This window comes from Pelodiscus sinensis, chromosome 4 (genome assembly GCF_049634645.1).
Source record: "Pelodiscus sinensis isolate JC-2024 chromosome 4, ASM4963464v1, whole genome shotgun sequence".
Classification (NCBI taxonomy): domain Eukaryota; kingdom Metazoa; phylum Chordata; order Testudines; family Trionychidae; genus Pelodiscus; species Pelodiscus sinensis.
Window position 1 is genome coordinate 29,093,556 of NC_134714.1, and position 13,525 is coordinate 29,107,080.

The 13,525-nt window shown below is 43.2% G+C and overlaps 1 protein-coding gene across 3 annotated transcripts in view; it reads right to left on the bottom strand.

Annotated features, from left to right (window-relative positions):
- Nucleotides 1-13,525, bottom strand: part of PPP4R4 (protein phosphatase 4 regulatory subunit 4) — a 151,191-nt gene that overhangs the window by 96,392 nt on the left and 41,274 nt on the right. The window contains exon 3 of one of the 3 annotated variants that reach the window (XM_006133679.4): nucleotides 5,583-5,685. The exons of 1 other annotated variant lie outside the window; for it this stretch is intronic. In XM_006133679.4, the coding sequence (XP_006133741.2) occupies nucleotides 5,583-5,685 (103 nt within the window). Of the gene's footprint in view, nucleotides 1-966; nucleotides 1,077-5,582; nucleotides 5,686-13,525 lie in introns of those variants that run through there. One more of the 3 variants, XM_075926659.1, reaches the window with a different exon arrangement.

The following is a 13,525-nucleotide window of genomic DNA, read 5'->3' on the forward strand; positions in this document are numbered from 1 at the left end:
ACGATGTCATTAAGCTGGAGGTGTCAGGTTTGTCCCCATGGCTAACTCAGCTGTGAGACAAGACTGGGAGAGACCTTGTTGGAGATGGTCTCAGTCTTTTCTGTGATGCCAGCGTGGGGGGATGAGGCTCTCTTCTTTGAGTGTTGCTCAGCGGGAGTGGAGCTCTGCGGCTGTAGCTCTTTGTGAAACAGAAACATGCGCAGCGGCCACTCTCTATCTTTCCTTGCCCTTGATGTTAATTTAGTGCAATGAGGATACTTTTGGGGTACGTGCAATTCCCCAATGCATCTTATATAGCAGGCATAACCGTCCGAGACGGGCATTGCCTCTCAGCACTTTTCATATTTTTTGAAGCCCGGTAAGGATGGCATTTTAAGTGTCCTGATGCTCCCGCAGTCTATCTACCTGCTATAATGACTCTGATCCTCTTGTTTCATTTCCTTCTTTCTTTTTTTTTAAGAATACTTAACTATATACAAAGGGAATGTAGAACAAATGGGAAAGGAACAAGAACAACTAGGGTAAGGGATAAAAACTTAACTGTTTTTTTGGGGGGGGGGGTATAGGATCAATAGAATAAATGGGATAAAGGAAGAAAGGTAAGAACAGGAATTATATACAGGCAGTCCCCGACTTACGTGGATCTGACTTACGTCGGATCCCTAGATACGAACGGGGTGAGGCAACTCCCGCACATGCGCAGCAGCATTCCCGGGGCTCGCTCACCTGGGTCCTAGGATCCTCCTCCTCCTCGGGCCGGCTCCGACTGGGGTCCCGCAGAGCTGCCGGGCAGAGGAAAAGTGCCTCCCCACGCCCGCTGCCCCCCCCCACCCCCCTGCCAGCAACAGGCTGCCCCCTCCCCTGAGCAACAGGCTGCCGAACAGACAAAAGCAGCCTCTCTGCCCCTCCTCCCCTCTATACATGCCGGGCTCCCGGAGCGCAGCAGCGTCCCCGGGGCTCGCTCACCTGGGTCCTAGAATCCACCTCCTCCTCCTCTTCGGCCGGCTCCAACTGGCCTCTGCCTGCAGCAGCTGGCCACAGGGACAGGGATCCCGCAGAGCTGCCGGGCAGAGGAAAAGTGCCTCCCCACGCCCGCTGCCCCCCCCTCCCCCGGCGGCCTCGCATCCTGCCAGCAACAGGCTGCCCCCTCCCCTGAGCAACAGGCTGCGGAACAGCAGACAAAAGCAGCCTCTCCTCCCCTCCTCCCCCTATACATGCTGGGCTCCCTGGGCAAACAAAGACTCCACCAAAACAAACAAAGTGCTGGCCTCATTGTGTTAGCAAAAAAAGGACCCTCCTCCTAGAACCCTGGGTGGTGTGTGGAAATAAAGCTATTAGCTCAAAGCATGGTGCAGAGCTGTTTGGTATTTGATGAGTTACTCCTTTAGTCCTGAGTTTGTCACAGGGACAGAAATAGATGTGAAATCTTCTGAACAGGGGAACAGACAGCAAAACAAACATTAGAGGGGAGTTAACCTTTCCCTATGCTATCCAAAACTAAAAAAAATGTTTGGCTAGAGTTTCCCCTACAATATGTACCAGTTCCGACTTACATACAAATTCAACTTAAGAACAAACCTACAGTCCCTATCTTGTACGTAACCCGGGGACTGCCTGTATAGACAATCTCATGGCAAGAAGCTCGTGTGAAGAGCGCAGTTCTGTCTGTCTGCAGCCTGAGGTGGTCAAAAGAAACTGGCGGGGGCCAGACCACGCACTCACAGAAAAGAGCGCAAACGCCGCAAGCCATGCGGCGCATGCACAGTCCGGCCAAACACTGCTTTCTAGAAAAGTGTCCGTTCTGCGGCGCCGGGGCAAGCCCAGCACCAACAGTGGAGCACCCGCGGTGACATCCTCAAAGAAGAACATTTATTTTGCTAATATCCAGGATCTCTAGAGATAATAAATCCTATTTTGAATTGGTCAGAAGTTCTGGAATAGAAACCAATTGTTAGAAGTAATCCCTGCTTGGAGCACCCTTCTACAATAGTCCACGGCATGACACATGCACATGCCTCAGTTTCTCCTGAGTCTGGCTATAAAAAGTATTCCAGTCTTCACTCAAAATCCATTTTGGGGCATAATATACACTGATACACATAGAATCCTCACCTTAAAAGCCATTCTCCCAATTCCCATAATGAAAAATAGAAATTTACACTGATTTTTCAAGCTCCTTGCCAGCGAGTACACAGTACTGTTTCCAATTTCCTTCTGCCCTTGTTCCAAGGCTTCCAACCTCCAGGCCATCATCCTTCTGCCTAAATTATTCTATCAAGTCATCCCTTTTCCACTTCCCAGTTATGACTGTTCAGTTTAGGAAGGTGTGCAAACTAACCACCCTGCTGGTCTCCTAGCCCTCAGCCCTGTCCCATTACTGTCTTTCTGACTAAGGAAGGCCAGCAGGCAAATGCCTCCTGCTGGTTCCTAGACCTGAGCCTCTCTCAACCTCTTAGCACTAGCTCTTTTAGCTGAGAACAGCCCCGGGGAGTGAGGCGTGGTACTTCATGTGATGCTCCTACCCCCAACACAATCCAGTTGGCTGATTTCTGGCCAATGGGAGCTGTCTGTTTGAAAAACAAGCAGCAGGCAAAGCACCACTTGCCCTTCCCCTCAGGCTCTCATTCACCATCACACATGGCCCCGGCAGCCTGTGTGAGGGCCGAGCAAGCAGGCAGGATGGCTGGCTACCTGCCTGCCTGAGAAACCTGCTGGGCTATTTGCTGGGAGTCACCCAGGTAAGTATCCCAGACAGAGCCTGACTCTGGCACCCCAACCCCTCCCTCCCCCCAACCCTCTGCCTCCCCACTCCTCACCTTCTACCCCACAAAAGTAAAACCCTCTTTCCCCCCTCCTGAACCCATACCCTCTCCCAGACATTGCATCTCAATCTCCTGCCCAAGGTAACAACCCAAACCACTGCACTCCTCCTGCACCCTAGTCCCCTGCCCTAGCTCACAACCCAAACCCCTGCACCCTAATCTCTTGCCATAGGTCACAACTGCCAGCTTCACCCAAATTACCTCCCAGACCCCACACACTTTCCTGCACCTCAATCCCTTACCCCAAGCTCCCTTCTGCACCTAACCTGCATCCCAGACCATGCACCTCCTCCATTCACATCAGGGAAGAGTGCGGCCCTCGACCACTTTCCAAAATCTTGGAGTGGCCCCTCATCAAAAATTGTTGCCCACCCCTGCTTTACACGCTCTTTCCTAACCCTTTTCTAACTTCTCCAATCTCTGCTCTCAAGCACTCCTGACTCACCAAGGGTATGTCTACACTACAGCATTATTTCAAAATATCTAATTTCGAAATAGTTAATTAGAAATAGCTTCTTTCAAAATAATGCATCTACACACATAATGCATTTCAAAATGGCTTTTTGCTATTTTGAAATAGCGCATCCACACTGAGTTAACACTGAATCACATTTAAGGCCTGCCAGAACCACAATCTGAGGCCTCTGCTTAAAGGGACCCCCTCCTCAATCTAGCGTGGAGATCATGGATGTTGGGGGCATCCCCCCCAAACCTGAATAAGGTCCATGATCTCCACCCTCCCCCAGGCCCTGGTAGGCTCCTGGGAGCTGGCAGACTGCTCCTGGGGAGCGGTGGAGGGCTGGCTGCCAGTGGCTTGCTGGCTCATGTTTTGGGGCCACTGGGTCGGGGCAGTGACTGCTGGCTCTGGGCTGGCAGGCTTGGAGCTGGCACAGGCACTGTGGCTAGAGTCAACCCCTTTAAGGGCTCCAGGGAGGGGGGAAGGAGAAGAGTGTTCTTGGTTGAGGCTGGAGTGGCCACCAGGGCACCCTGGAAAGGCTGGAGGCCCCCTATTTCAATATGTGTCTACTCAGCACTTATTTTGAAATAGCTATTTTGAATTTGGTATTATTCCTCATGGTATGAGGTTTACCAAATTCGAAATAAGTGCTCCGCTATTTCAAATTTATTTTGAAATAGTGGTTTGGCTGTGTAGACTCTAGTAAAGAGACTTTGCTGTGTAGACATACCCCAAGACTCTCTCTTAATGGGTCTCCCCCACAGGGTCCAGGGCCTTTTTTAAACCCAGTTGGGGTAAGCTGTGGAACCACCGGTGCATTGACCCTGCTCCCTCTTAAAGGAATTGAGTCAGCTTGTGGCATAAACCCTTTTCAATACATCCTTGTTGTACAGAAGAAACTATAGATGAAAATATGAGAAAACCTGTGAGCCTCACCATGCCACTCTTCCTACATTACCCTTACCTAAGCTCTGTCACTAAGAATATAAAGAAAAAGTCAAACAAGAAAATAGGTTGCAACTGTTACAATAATTTTTTTCTCCTCATTTCTAAAAGTTTCTGGGATTGGGTTGTTCAAAATATTCTTAATGGAACATGAAACTTCGTATCTACTGGTGGTCAGTGATTCAAATGTAGCTTAGGTCAGTAATGAGCCATATTTTTTTCAAGCAATTTCAATTAATTTCTTAGAGGACAGTTGTCCACATCGTGAAGATCACCAGCAAAATTATACTTATACATACATCAGCAGATTCAGTTAAAAAAGATTTCAAGGATATGAAGAGACTTCATTTCTACAGATGGTCCCCTTTAAACTATGGATGGATGAGTCATATTGTCAAAGAAACTGGCAGAAACTTAACATTTCTAATCTCCAGGCACTAACTCTCTTCATGGATATAACACTTCAGTCTACAGGACTTTCAGTCTGGCACCTTACTCAAGCATTAAATTATACACACTGAAAAAGAGCTGTAGAAATTATGTTGAAAATGAAGCCGTTCTTTACATCACTGGAGATGCCACAAATTAGGCTCTTTAGAACTCGATTTTCCAGCAGCAGTCTTTTAAAAAATAGCATTGCATCTCTATGTCCATTACAAACACACTCATCCTATTAATTATAGACCAATTAAGTTTGGTTTAATGTGAGGCTGTACACTCTGGATGAATACGTAGACAGAGGTGACCTATGGTCTAGTTTCTCTCACATTCTGTCAATCTTCTTTGCTGCCTTAACCACAGGTAAACACAGACAACAGATAAATGAGGGATAGATCAGTCTCTAGGATAAAAACTAATCATAAACATTTTCAAACCATCATGAACTGATGTGATATGAAAATTTTGGCAGAGTAACTGGATTTCCCCTCTTCTGATATATTCACTTTTCTTAGACTGGGATTTTAACAGAGAAGAGTACAACTCATACTGGGATTTAGTCATAACTAGACTCTCAGAAAGAGCTCTGAAATTTCCCTGTTAAAGAACAGATACAATTCATTGCGCAGAATTTTTGTAACAGATTATTACATTTTTTTTTTAATCTGAGAGAACGTTTAAGCCATATTAAATTGGGTGCAAAACTTATGCAGTTTCAAACTGAGCAAGATGGCCCTCCATTACCTTTATTTCAACACGAGCTTTAGAGACTCTGAGATCTTTGAAAGAGCGGAGTCCTATCTATTGTCATGTCAAGTATATAGTTCATACTTTTTAAAGCTGTTGTTTCTCTTTTACCTTTATTTCAATACTTCATTAGGAAAAAAGGTATGTTCATAACTTCACATCTAGTAACTTACTCTGATTTTTGGCAAAACCCGCCGAAGTGTCTCTGCCGGATTCTGTCTCATCAGGACAGGAAGATTTGCAACCACACTTGTTCCTTGGATGTCTTGACCAGAACTTACAAGAAAACACACACATTTTCAGCATTATATGAAAAACTGTTCTGAGGATCACAGCTTCCATAGCGAGTATAATTACTATTCATATACCAACTCATATATAAAAAAAAACTTCCATGATAAACATAAAAAATCATAAATATGCTATTTCTAATATCAAATATTCTAAGCATATACATTAAAAACAAAATATTTAAAAGAAAAATTATTTTAAACTGGAGACTCAATGCCCCACCTTAATGGAGATTTCTTTGAGTGTCGTGTTAAGCATAACAACATGCAGACGATAAAGCACACAGACGATATCTTTACTATAGATATACTGTAATATTATAATATTAAACATTAAGATATAACTCTTAAAGTGCTGTTTTATCTTTTCACCATTATACAACCTCAGTATGCTATCAAGACAGTATGTACTTTTGACTTCAGTCTGCACAGTCATACTTTTTCGGTGGATATCTTGATAAGACCTTACAAAAATATGTACATTTTAAATGTTACATTTTGAGCTGACCTCAAGCTAGCAGCTTTCTTAAAAAGGACAATGGATCTTAGTAGGATAGCTGAAATAATATGATCCTTTCTTAATATGTTGTAGATAAGCAGGAAGGATAGCAGCAGAGATTGTGAAGATTGGAAAGTAAGAATGGTGGAAAATATTAAGAATAGAAACTAAAATATAACTTGTATATTATAAAAGAAATTTATCATTCCGTGTTTAAAATATATTCATTTGCATATTATCACCAAGGACTGAACAAATGTCAACACCATAAAGAAAACAAGGTTAGATTATACATGTAACTTTTCCAACTGCAAGACATTCCATTATGAGACAAACACAGGTGGCAAGGGGAAAAAAATTACAGGAGATGCAAGAGTGGAGAGTGGGGTAAAGAAACAGTGAAAGGTGTGGAGTGGAACTACAAGATGTATCAAGCAAGGGCATGAGTTATTGATACTCCTAAAATGCTGGAATCTCCCATCTGAGAAAGAACAAGAAACATCTAATGACGGCCACCAAATTAAAAGCTGTAACAAACTACCATTGCTGCTTCAAAGTTTTATACCCTGTTATGCTGAACAAATCAAAATTTGTTTTATATGGCTAAAAAGTCCAATCATACATAAGCACACGAAGCACATAAGCAGTTTCTTTGGGGGCATCACCACAATTAGTTTGCAATGCATTATGATTTAATCCATAATATGAAAAAATAATTTTAAAAAAGTAATTTATACCATCGTTAGTACCTAAAAAAAAAAAATCTATATGCTATACCCTCTCCACATGATCATTCTGATAAGGGTATAAATTTCTTTATTTAAAATATAGGCTGTATTAGATAAGCAACTTTTAGCAAACATAATGATCTGTTTGTTTGTGCATGAATTTAAAGTTTTGTTTCTAAGTGGCACCAAATGTTCCATAGATTATGGAAGTTAAATGTCAAACTATTACTGCATCAGTTAAAGATGAAAAGGTCTTTAAGAGGTCCCCTATAATTTCTAATTTCAGTTGTCAACATTTAAGTTTTTCAGAGGAACGAACATAAATTTGTTGTTATATTAAGCTACAGAAAAATAATCCAGTCAAACTCTACTCTCTTAAATGAATACTACATCGCTTTAAAAAAAAAAAAAAGATATCTACCTTGCAAAAGTTTCTATATTAACCGGAAACAAAAGTAACTATTGTGGTTACATTCAGTGAGATCCAGAATGTCTTCATCAAAATACTGGAATATGTTATAGGAAAGGGTTTTTTTGTTTTTCCCCTGTACATAGTAAACAGCATGGTGCCTCAGTAGAAACATTCAAGAAGGTATTAGCTGACCACCAGAATTAATTTGTTAGCGCGCAGCAATTCAAATACATTTGTGACACTAGCAGCCCGGTCAATCCGTGTATGATCGTCAGGGCTATTCCTCACTCTGGCATTCTGAATGCAGAAGGTGGGGGCCCGCAAAGACTTTAAATATACCTTGCCTCTATAGGCTCTGGTTACAAAAACTTCCCCAGAGTCACAGATTGACTGACTTTGGGGAGGGGTAGCTGCCACCATCAAGTGATTTTATTCCTAAAACCATGGGCAAACACTTAAATTCTCCCCAGGGGTACCTCAAGCTCTTTTGCCTCCAAAGAGCTTGATAAAAAGAAGAGAGAAAAATCAAGCTGCAGTCCCTGGTAGCTGACCGCCCAGTCTCAGGTAGGCAAACACACACACGTAGCCCTGTCACTCTCCAGGACACAAGAATCAAATCATCACCTTAAAAAAGTTATTTTTATTACAAAAGAAAAGATATACTTGATAAAGCATATTTGGTTGCTAGATGTTACAAAGCAACTCAGGAAAACAAATCAGAGAAAATCTCTGGGAACAATTCCTAGACAGTAAATGAGGAGGAGAGGCATAGATTCACACAGAGCAGTTCAAAACAAACCACAAAATAAAGAAAGGACCCTGATCACAACTAGATTCACTTTTTCCCTTTATATACGATCCTCTCTTGGTTCAGTCCACTTCCATGCCCCAAATTTCTTGGAGGCATGGTAGTCCTGCCTGGGTTTAAATGTCTTTCCTGGTTTAACTCTCCAATACAAAGAAAGCAGGCAAGGTATCTATATCCAATTCAAATTTCAACACTGTCTCAATTGGTTCTTCTGGTCCCTTGCCAATACCCTTGCTAGCTACCTGAGTTTAACCCCCTCAGTCATCGGGTGCTGGCCAATACTCCTCCTATCCATTACACTGATCTATAACAACTTAATAAGAGGCATAGCAATGATAATCAAGACAATCCACGTATGTATGTAACCCTTCTGCCAGGTAGCACCAACAGTAGCCAAGGCCAGGTTCAATATCTAGGGGTTCCTGTCCACCCATCCAACACAGAACTGGCTCAAGACCCCACCCAGTAACCTGGAAAATTCACACAATATCCCTGGGCACCTCTCAGAGGCAATGCTTCCCACTTACAAGCACAGAATCTGAGCATAGAAAAGAAACTTTTAATAAAAAGTTCTCCTGCTCATCTGTCCCCCAACAGCTCTCTTTGAAGTGCAATTAGCTCTCTCATAGAGCAGCCAAACCCTCCACAGGGTATGTGTGCCGAACCTGGTGCTGAATTGCCCAGTCCTGGGGCCCCAATCTCATTGTAGTCCCCTGTACCAGGGCATCCTATGTTTCCTTATAAATCCACCCCTGGGAATTAGAATATGTTCTTCCTATATTTATTGTTCATCTATAACCGTGGTCCCCAACGGTTGCATGCGCCCGCCAGGTGCTCGGGGCTGGCCTGGCCCTGGGCACATGGCGCACGGTGAGCACCGGCCCCGGGCGCGTGGCGCTTGTAGCGGGGGGGGGGGGGGGGGAAGCGCCGGCCACAGGCGCGCGGCGCTTGCGGGGCGGGGGGGGGGGGAGTGCCGACCCCGGGCGCGCGGCGCTAGCGGGAGGAGCGCTGGCCCCGGGCGTGCGGCACTTGAGGGTGGGGGCACCGGCCCCGGGCGCGCAGCCCTTGGAGGGGGCACCGGCCCCGGGCGTGTGGCATGGGGGGGGCCCCGCCCCCGGGCGCGCGGCTATGGGGGGGCCGCCCCCGGGCGCGCAAGTGTCCCCGCCCCTTGGCGCCCGGCGGGCGAACGGCCACGCCCCCTGGTGCCTGACAACCTCAAATGGTTGGGGACCACTGATCTATAAAGTATACCCCAAGAATCTACTGGGTTTGCTCTCTTTGATCTCATGTATAGGAAGGTGTCAGGGGACTCTTACATTTGATCTGAAAGGGCAATACTGAAGACCCAAATCAATAGTGACAGCTGAGATCCAGCAAATCCTGAATTCTAATCCCATCCCTAACAAATATTTGCTGTCTGGTCTTAAATCCAGATCAGTAAACTGCAGCTGGGTCATTGCTTTAACCTCTCCACTTCACTTTCCCCATCTGTTAAATGGGTACAATAATACTTATCTGTTTAGCTCAAAGGCTTTGGTGTAAATTGATGTGTACTGCTGCACTTTGAGTATGTAAAGCAGTATGCAGTTGCTCTTATTATTTTGCTGAGCCGCATTAAAGTGGGCTTGACTTGACTCGATTATATCACTTTCTCTCACAGCAGCAAGCATAGAAATGTTGATTGTAATTTAAAACTTTACTTTACATTATTTAGTTGTATACATTTTGCTCATCTTCTGATCTTTCAGAATACCACAGTGAAATACAAAGTAAACTGGAATTCCACAACATTAGCACAGAGTAGAAAATCAAAATGTTATCAAATTAAAGGTTGACAATCTTCAGGATAACAGTTTTAGTGATATCTAGAAACTGTTTTGGATCTATTTTTGGATCCAAATTAGTCCAAACTCTCAAAGAAATATTGGATAAATAAGGAATACAAAAATACCATACATGATAAAGATTTTACATGATAGCTATCCAACTCTTCTCCTTTTCTCATCCTGACTCATTCCCTCTTTCTTTTTATCTTATCTGAAGAATATAGAGCGTGATTATACCAAGAATACAACTATAGCTTACAATAACATCCAAATTAAAAAGTACATCAATATTTTGTTTTTTGTAAATACATCTATTAAGTAGGACTATTGATTATTCAGTTATCTCATGTGATTAACTCAAAAAATAATTGCAATTAAAAATTAATTGTTATTAATCACACTGTTGAGCAATAGTATATGAATTGCAATGGATTACATATTTTTGGATTTTTCTAGGTTTTCAAATATATACAACACAGAATGCAATCTTTTTATCATGAAAGTGTAACTTACACATTTGGGATGATGGTGTTGTTACATAATTGCACTCAAAAAACAACGTAAAACTTTAGAGCCTACAAGTCCACGCAGTCCTATAGCTTATTCAGCCAATTGCAAAGACAAACAAGTTATCATTTCCAGGAGATAATGCCACCCACTTCTTGTGTACAGTGTTACCGGAAAGTGAGAAAAGGCATTTGCATGGCCCTTTTATATCCAGAGTTGTAAGGTATTTACCATGGAATTCCCAGATATGCTAGAATTCATATGCCCCTTCATGGTTTGGTCACCATTCCAGAGGACAAACTTCCATGCTGATGGTGTTTTTTAAAATGAAACTCAATAATTATTTGTGACTGAACTCCCTAGGGGAGAATTGTGTGGCTCCTGCTCTATTTTACTTGCATTATGCCATATTTCATGTTATAGAAGTCTCGGAAAATGACCTAGAATATGTTGTTCATTTTAAGAACACTTTCATGGCAGAACTGACAAAACACAAAGGTACCAATGTGAGCTTTCTAAAAATACCTGCAGCACTCGACCTAAGTTTTAAGAATCTGAAATTCCTACCAAAATCTGAGAAGGAAAAAGGTGTGGAGCATGCTTTCAAAAGTCTTAAAATAGCAACACTCCAATCAGGAAACTAAAGAACCCAAACTATGAAAAAAGAAATTCAACCTTCTGCTGGTGGCTAAGGTTGCCAAGTGTCCAGTATTCAACCGGACAGTCTGGTTTTTGGGGCCTCAGTCCAGTAAAAATATTCAGAAAATACTGGACATGTGCAATGTCCGGTATTTTCTGGTTTTCCGGCTGGGCGCCTAAGAGAAGCGTGGCAGGGGCAGGGGGGGAAGTGGCTGGAAGGCAGGGCGCAATTGGCACTGGGAGCCTCTCATTGTGTGTGACACCTTGGAGAGGAGGGGAAGTCCTGTATGTGCTCCTGAATGCTGTTTCAGCACGTTGTGGAGCCACACCCAGACTCATTAGTGCTTCGCCGGGACCATGCGTAGGACAGGCAGCACCCTGGGATCTGCACATGCCGGGTCAATCCTGCTCCCCGCCAGCCGATTCACTCCTTCCCCTCCTCCACTTCCCCCTCCCCCCCCCCCCGCACCGCCCAACACCCTCCCGACCAGCCGGTTCTCCCTCACTTCTCCTAATCTTCCCCAGCCAGCCCCGCTTCTGGCAGCCGTTTCTCCCCTCCTCTTTCCGATCTCCCCTGGCCAGCCCTGCTGCACCCAACCTCCCCGTCCTCCACCAGCTCTGCTTCCCGCCGGCTGGTTCCCCCGCCTGATCTCCCCCGGCGACCCCCCCAATTCTCCCAGCCAGCCCCACTGCCCCCGCCAGCCCTGCTTCCCGCCAGCCGGTTCCCCCGCCCGATCTCCCCCAGCCAGCCCCACTGCCCCCCGACCTGCTCCCCACTGGCCGCCCCCACCCGCCTCCCTTCCAGTCCCTCGTCTGGTATTTTTTTAAACTCACCTGGTAACCCTACTGGTGGCATTCGACTCACATGACGAAAATTAACTTGTTTCAGTCGGTCTGTTCGGCTTTGGATAATTATTGAACAGAACTTGTCATCAGCATGGACCTATGTCCTCTGGAATGGTAGTTGAAGCATGAAGGGACATATGAATCTTTAGTGCATCTGGCAAATAAATATCTTGCAACTCTGGCTATAACAAAGCCATGTGAATGCCGGCTCTCATGTTCAGACAGCATTATAAACAAGAGGCAGGCAGCATTATCTGAAGTTTTACATTGTTGTTTTTAGTGTAATTTTTTGTACATAATTTTACATTTGTAAATTCAACTTTCAAGAAAAAGATTTGCACTACTGTATTTGTATAAGGTGAACTGAAAAGTACTATTTTTTCACTTTTACAGTGCAATAGTGCAATAACTATAATCAAAATAAAGTAAACACTGTACATTTCATATTCTGTATTGTAACTGAAATAAATATATTTGAAAATGTAGAAAACATCCTAAAATATTTAAATAAATGGTATTCTTTTATTGTTCAACACTGCAATTGAGTGTGATTAATTTTTTTAGATAATTTGGCAGCCCCCTACTCTTATGACAGCAAGGTTACTTCCCTACCTGAAATTAGGATGGTATTCTTAAAAATATTATGGCCCATTTTTTGACAACTTATCGCATTATTTAAAAATACATAATGCTCCAGCATGAGACAGGAGAGCTCATTAAGTTTGTCAGATGCACTAGTGTATACAGGTTTTAAAAAACTATCTGCAACATTCAGCAGTTTCAACAGCTCGCAGTGATATCAATTTTTTTAAACCATTAAAAACTAGGATGAACCAGATTAGAGAACAGAACATTTAAAAAGAGTCAATTTAAGCACAGTTTTACAAAGTTTCCTGGACAAATTTTTGAACCTCTTTTTAAAATGTGTTTCTTAGCAGAGAATGAGAGATGTTATGAACTCAGTTACTATGAATGGATTTATATTAAATTATTAGTTACTTTGTCATGAGCATGGTTTGACTGTTTGTTTGTAAGGATTCAATCATTTCATTATTTTATTTACAGCAACAACAATGTGCCTAATGTTCATCTTGTGTGTAAGTGATTTCTTTAACACTCCTTCAAAGACTCACAAGCTAAACACATTACTTGTACAATCTCAGCTAAATCTTAGAAAACAAATGGTATTACCAGGCTAAAGGACAGTGATTTGCTTTCTGAAATTCAGCAAAATTGAATGTAACTGTACATCTTAATCACCAAAATACAATCATCTTTGTGAATAAGAATCATAAAGAAAAAAAAAGAGCCTTCTCCTTTAAATGAGAACTACTCACAGTGACTGGCTCACTGCCAATTCAGAATTTGGAGCAGGAGGCATTTCAACACCTCCACACAGCCTGTAATTTTCCAACTGTGAAAGATTTTTCTTACATTACTAGCATTGTACTAGCATTGTGGATTCTTTTCTTTAGCTACTCAGGTCTCCAGGATTAAAGTGAATTCTCTCTAAATGTTCAGGTTAAGACCATTTTAATACTGTATGATGTATCAAAATAAA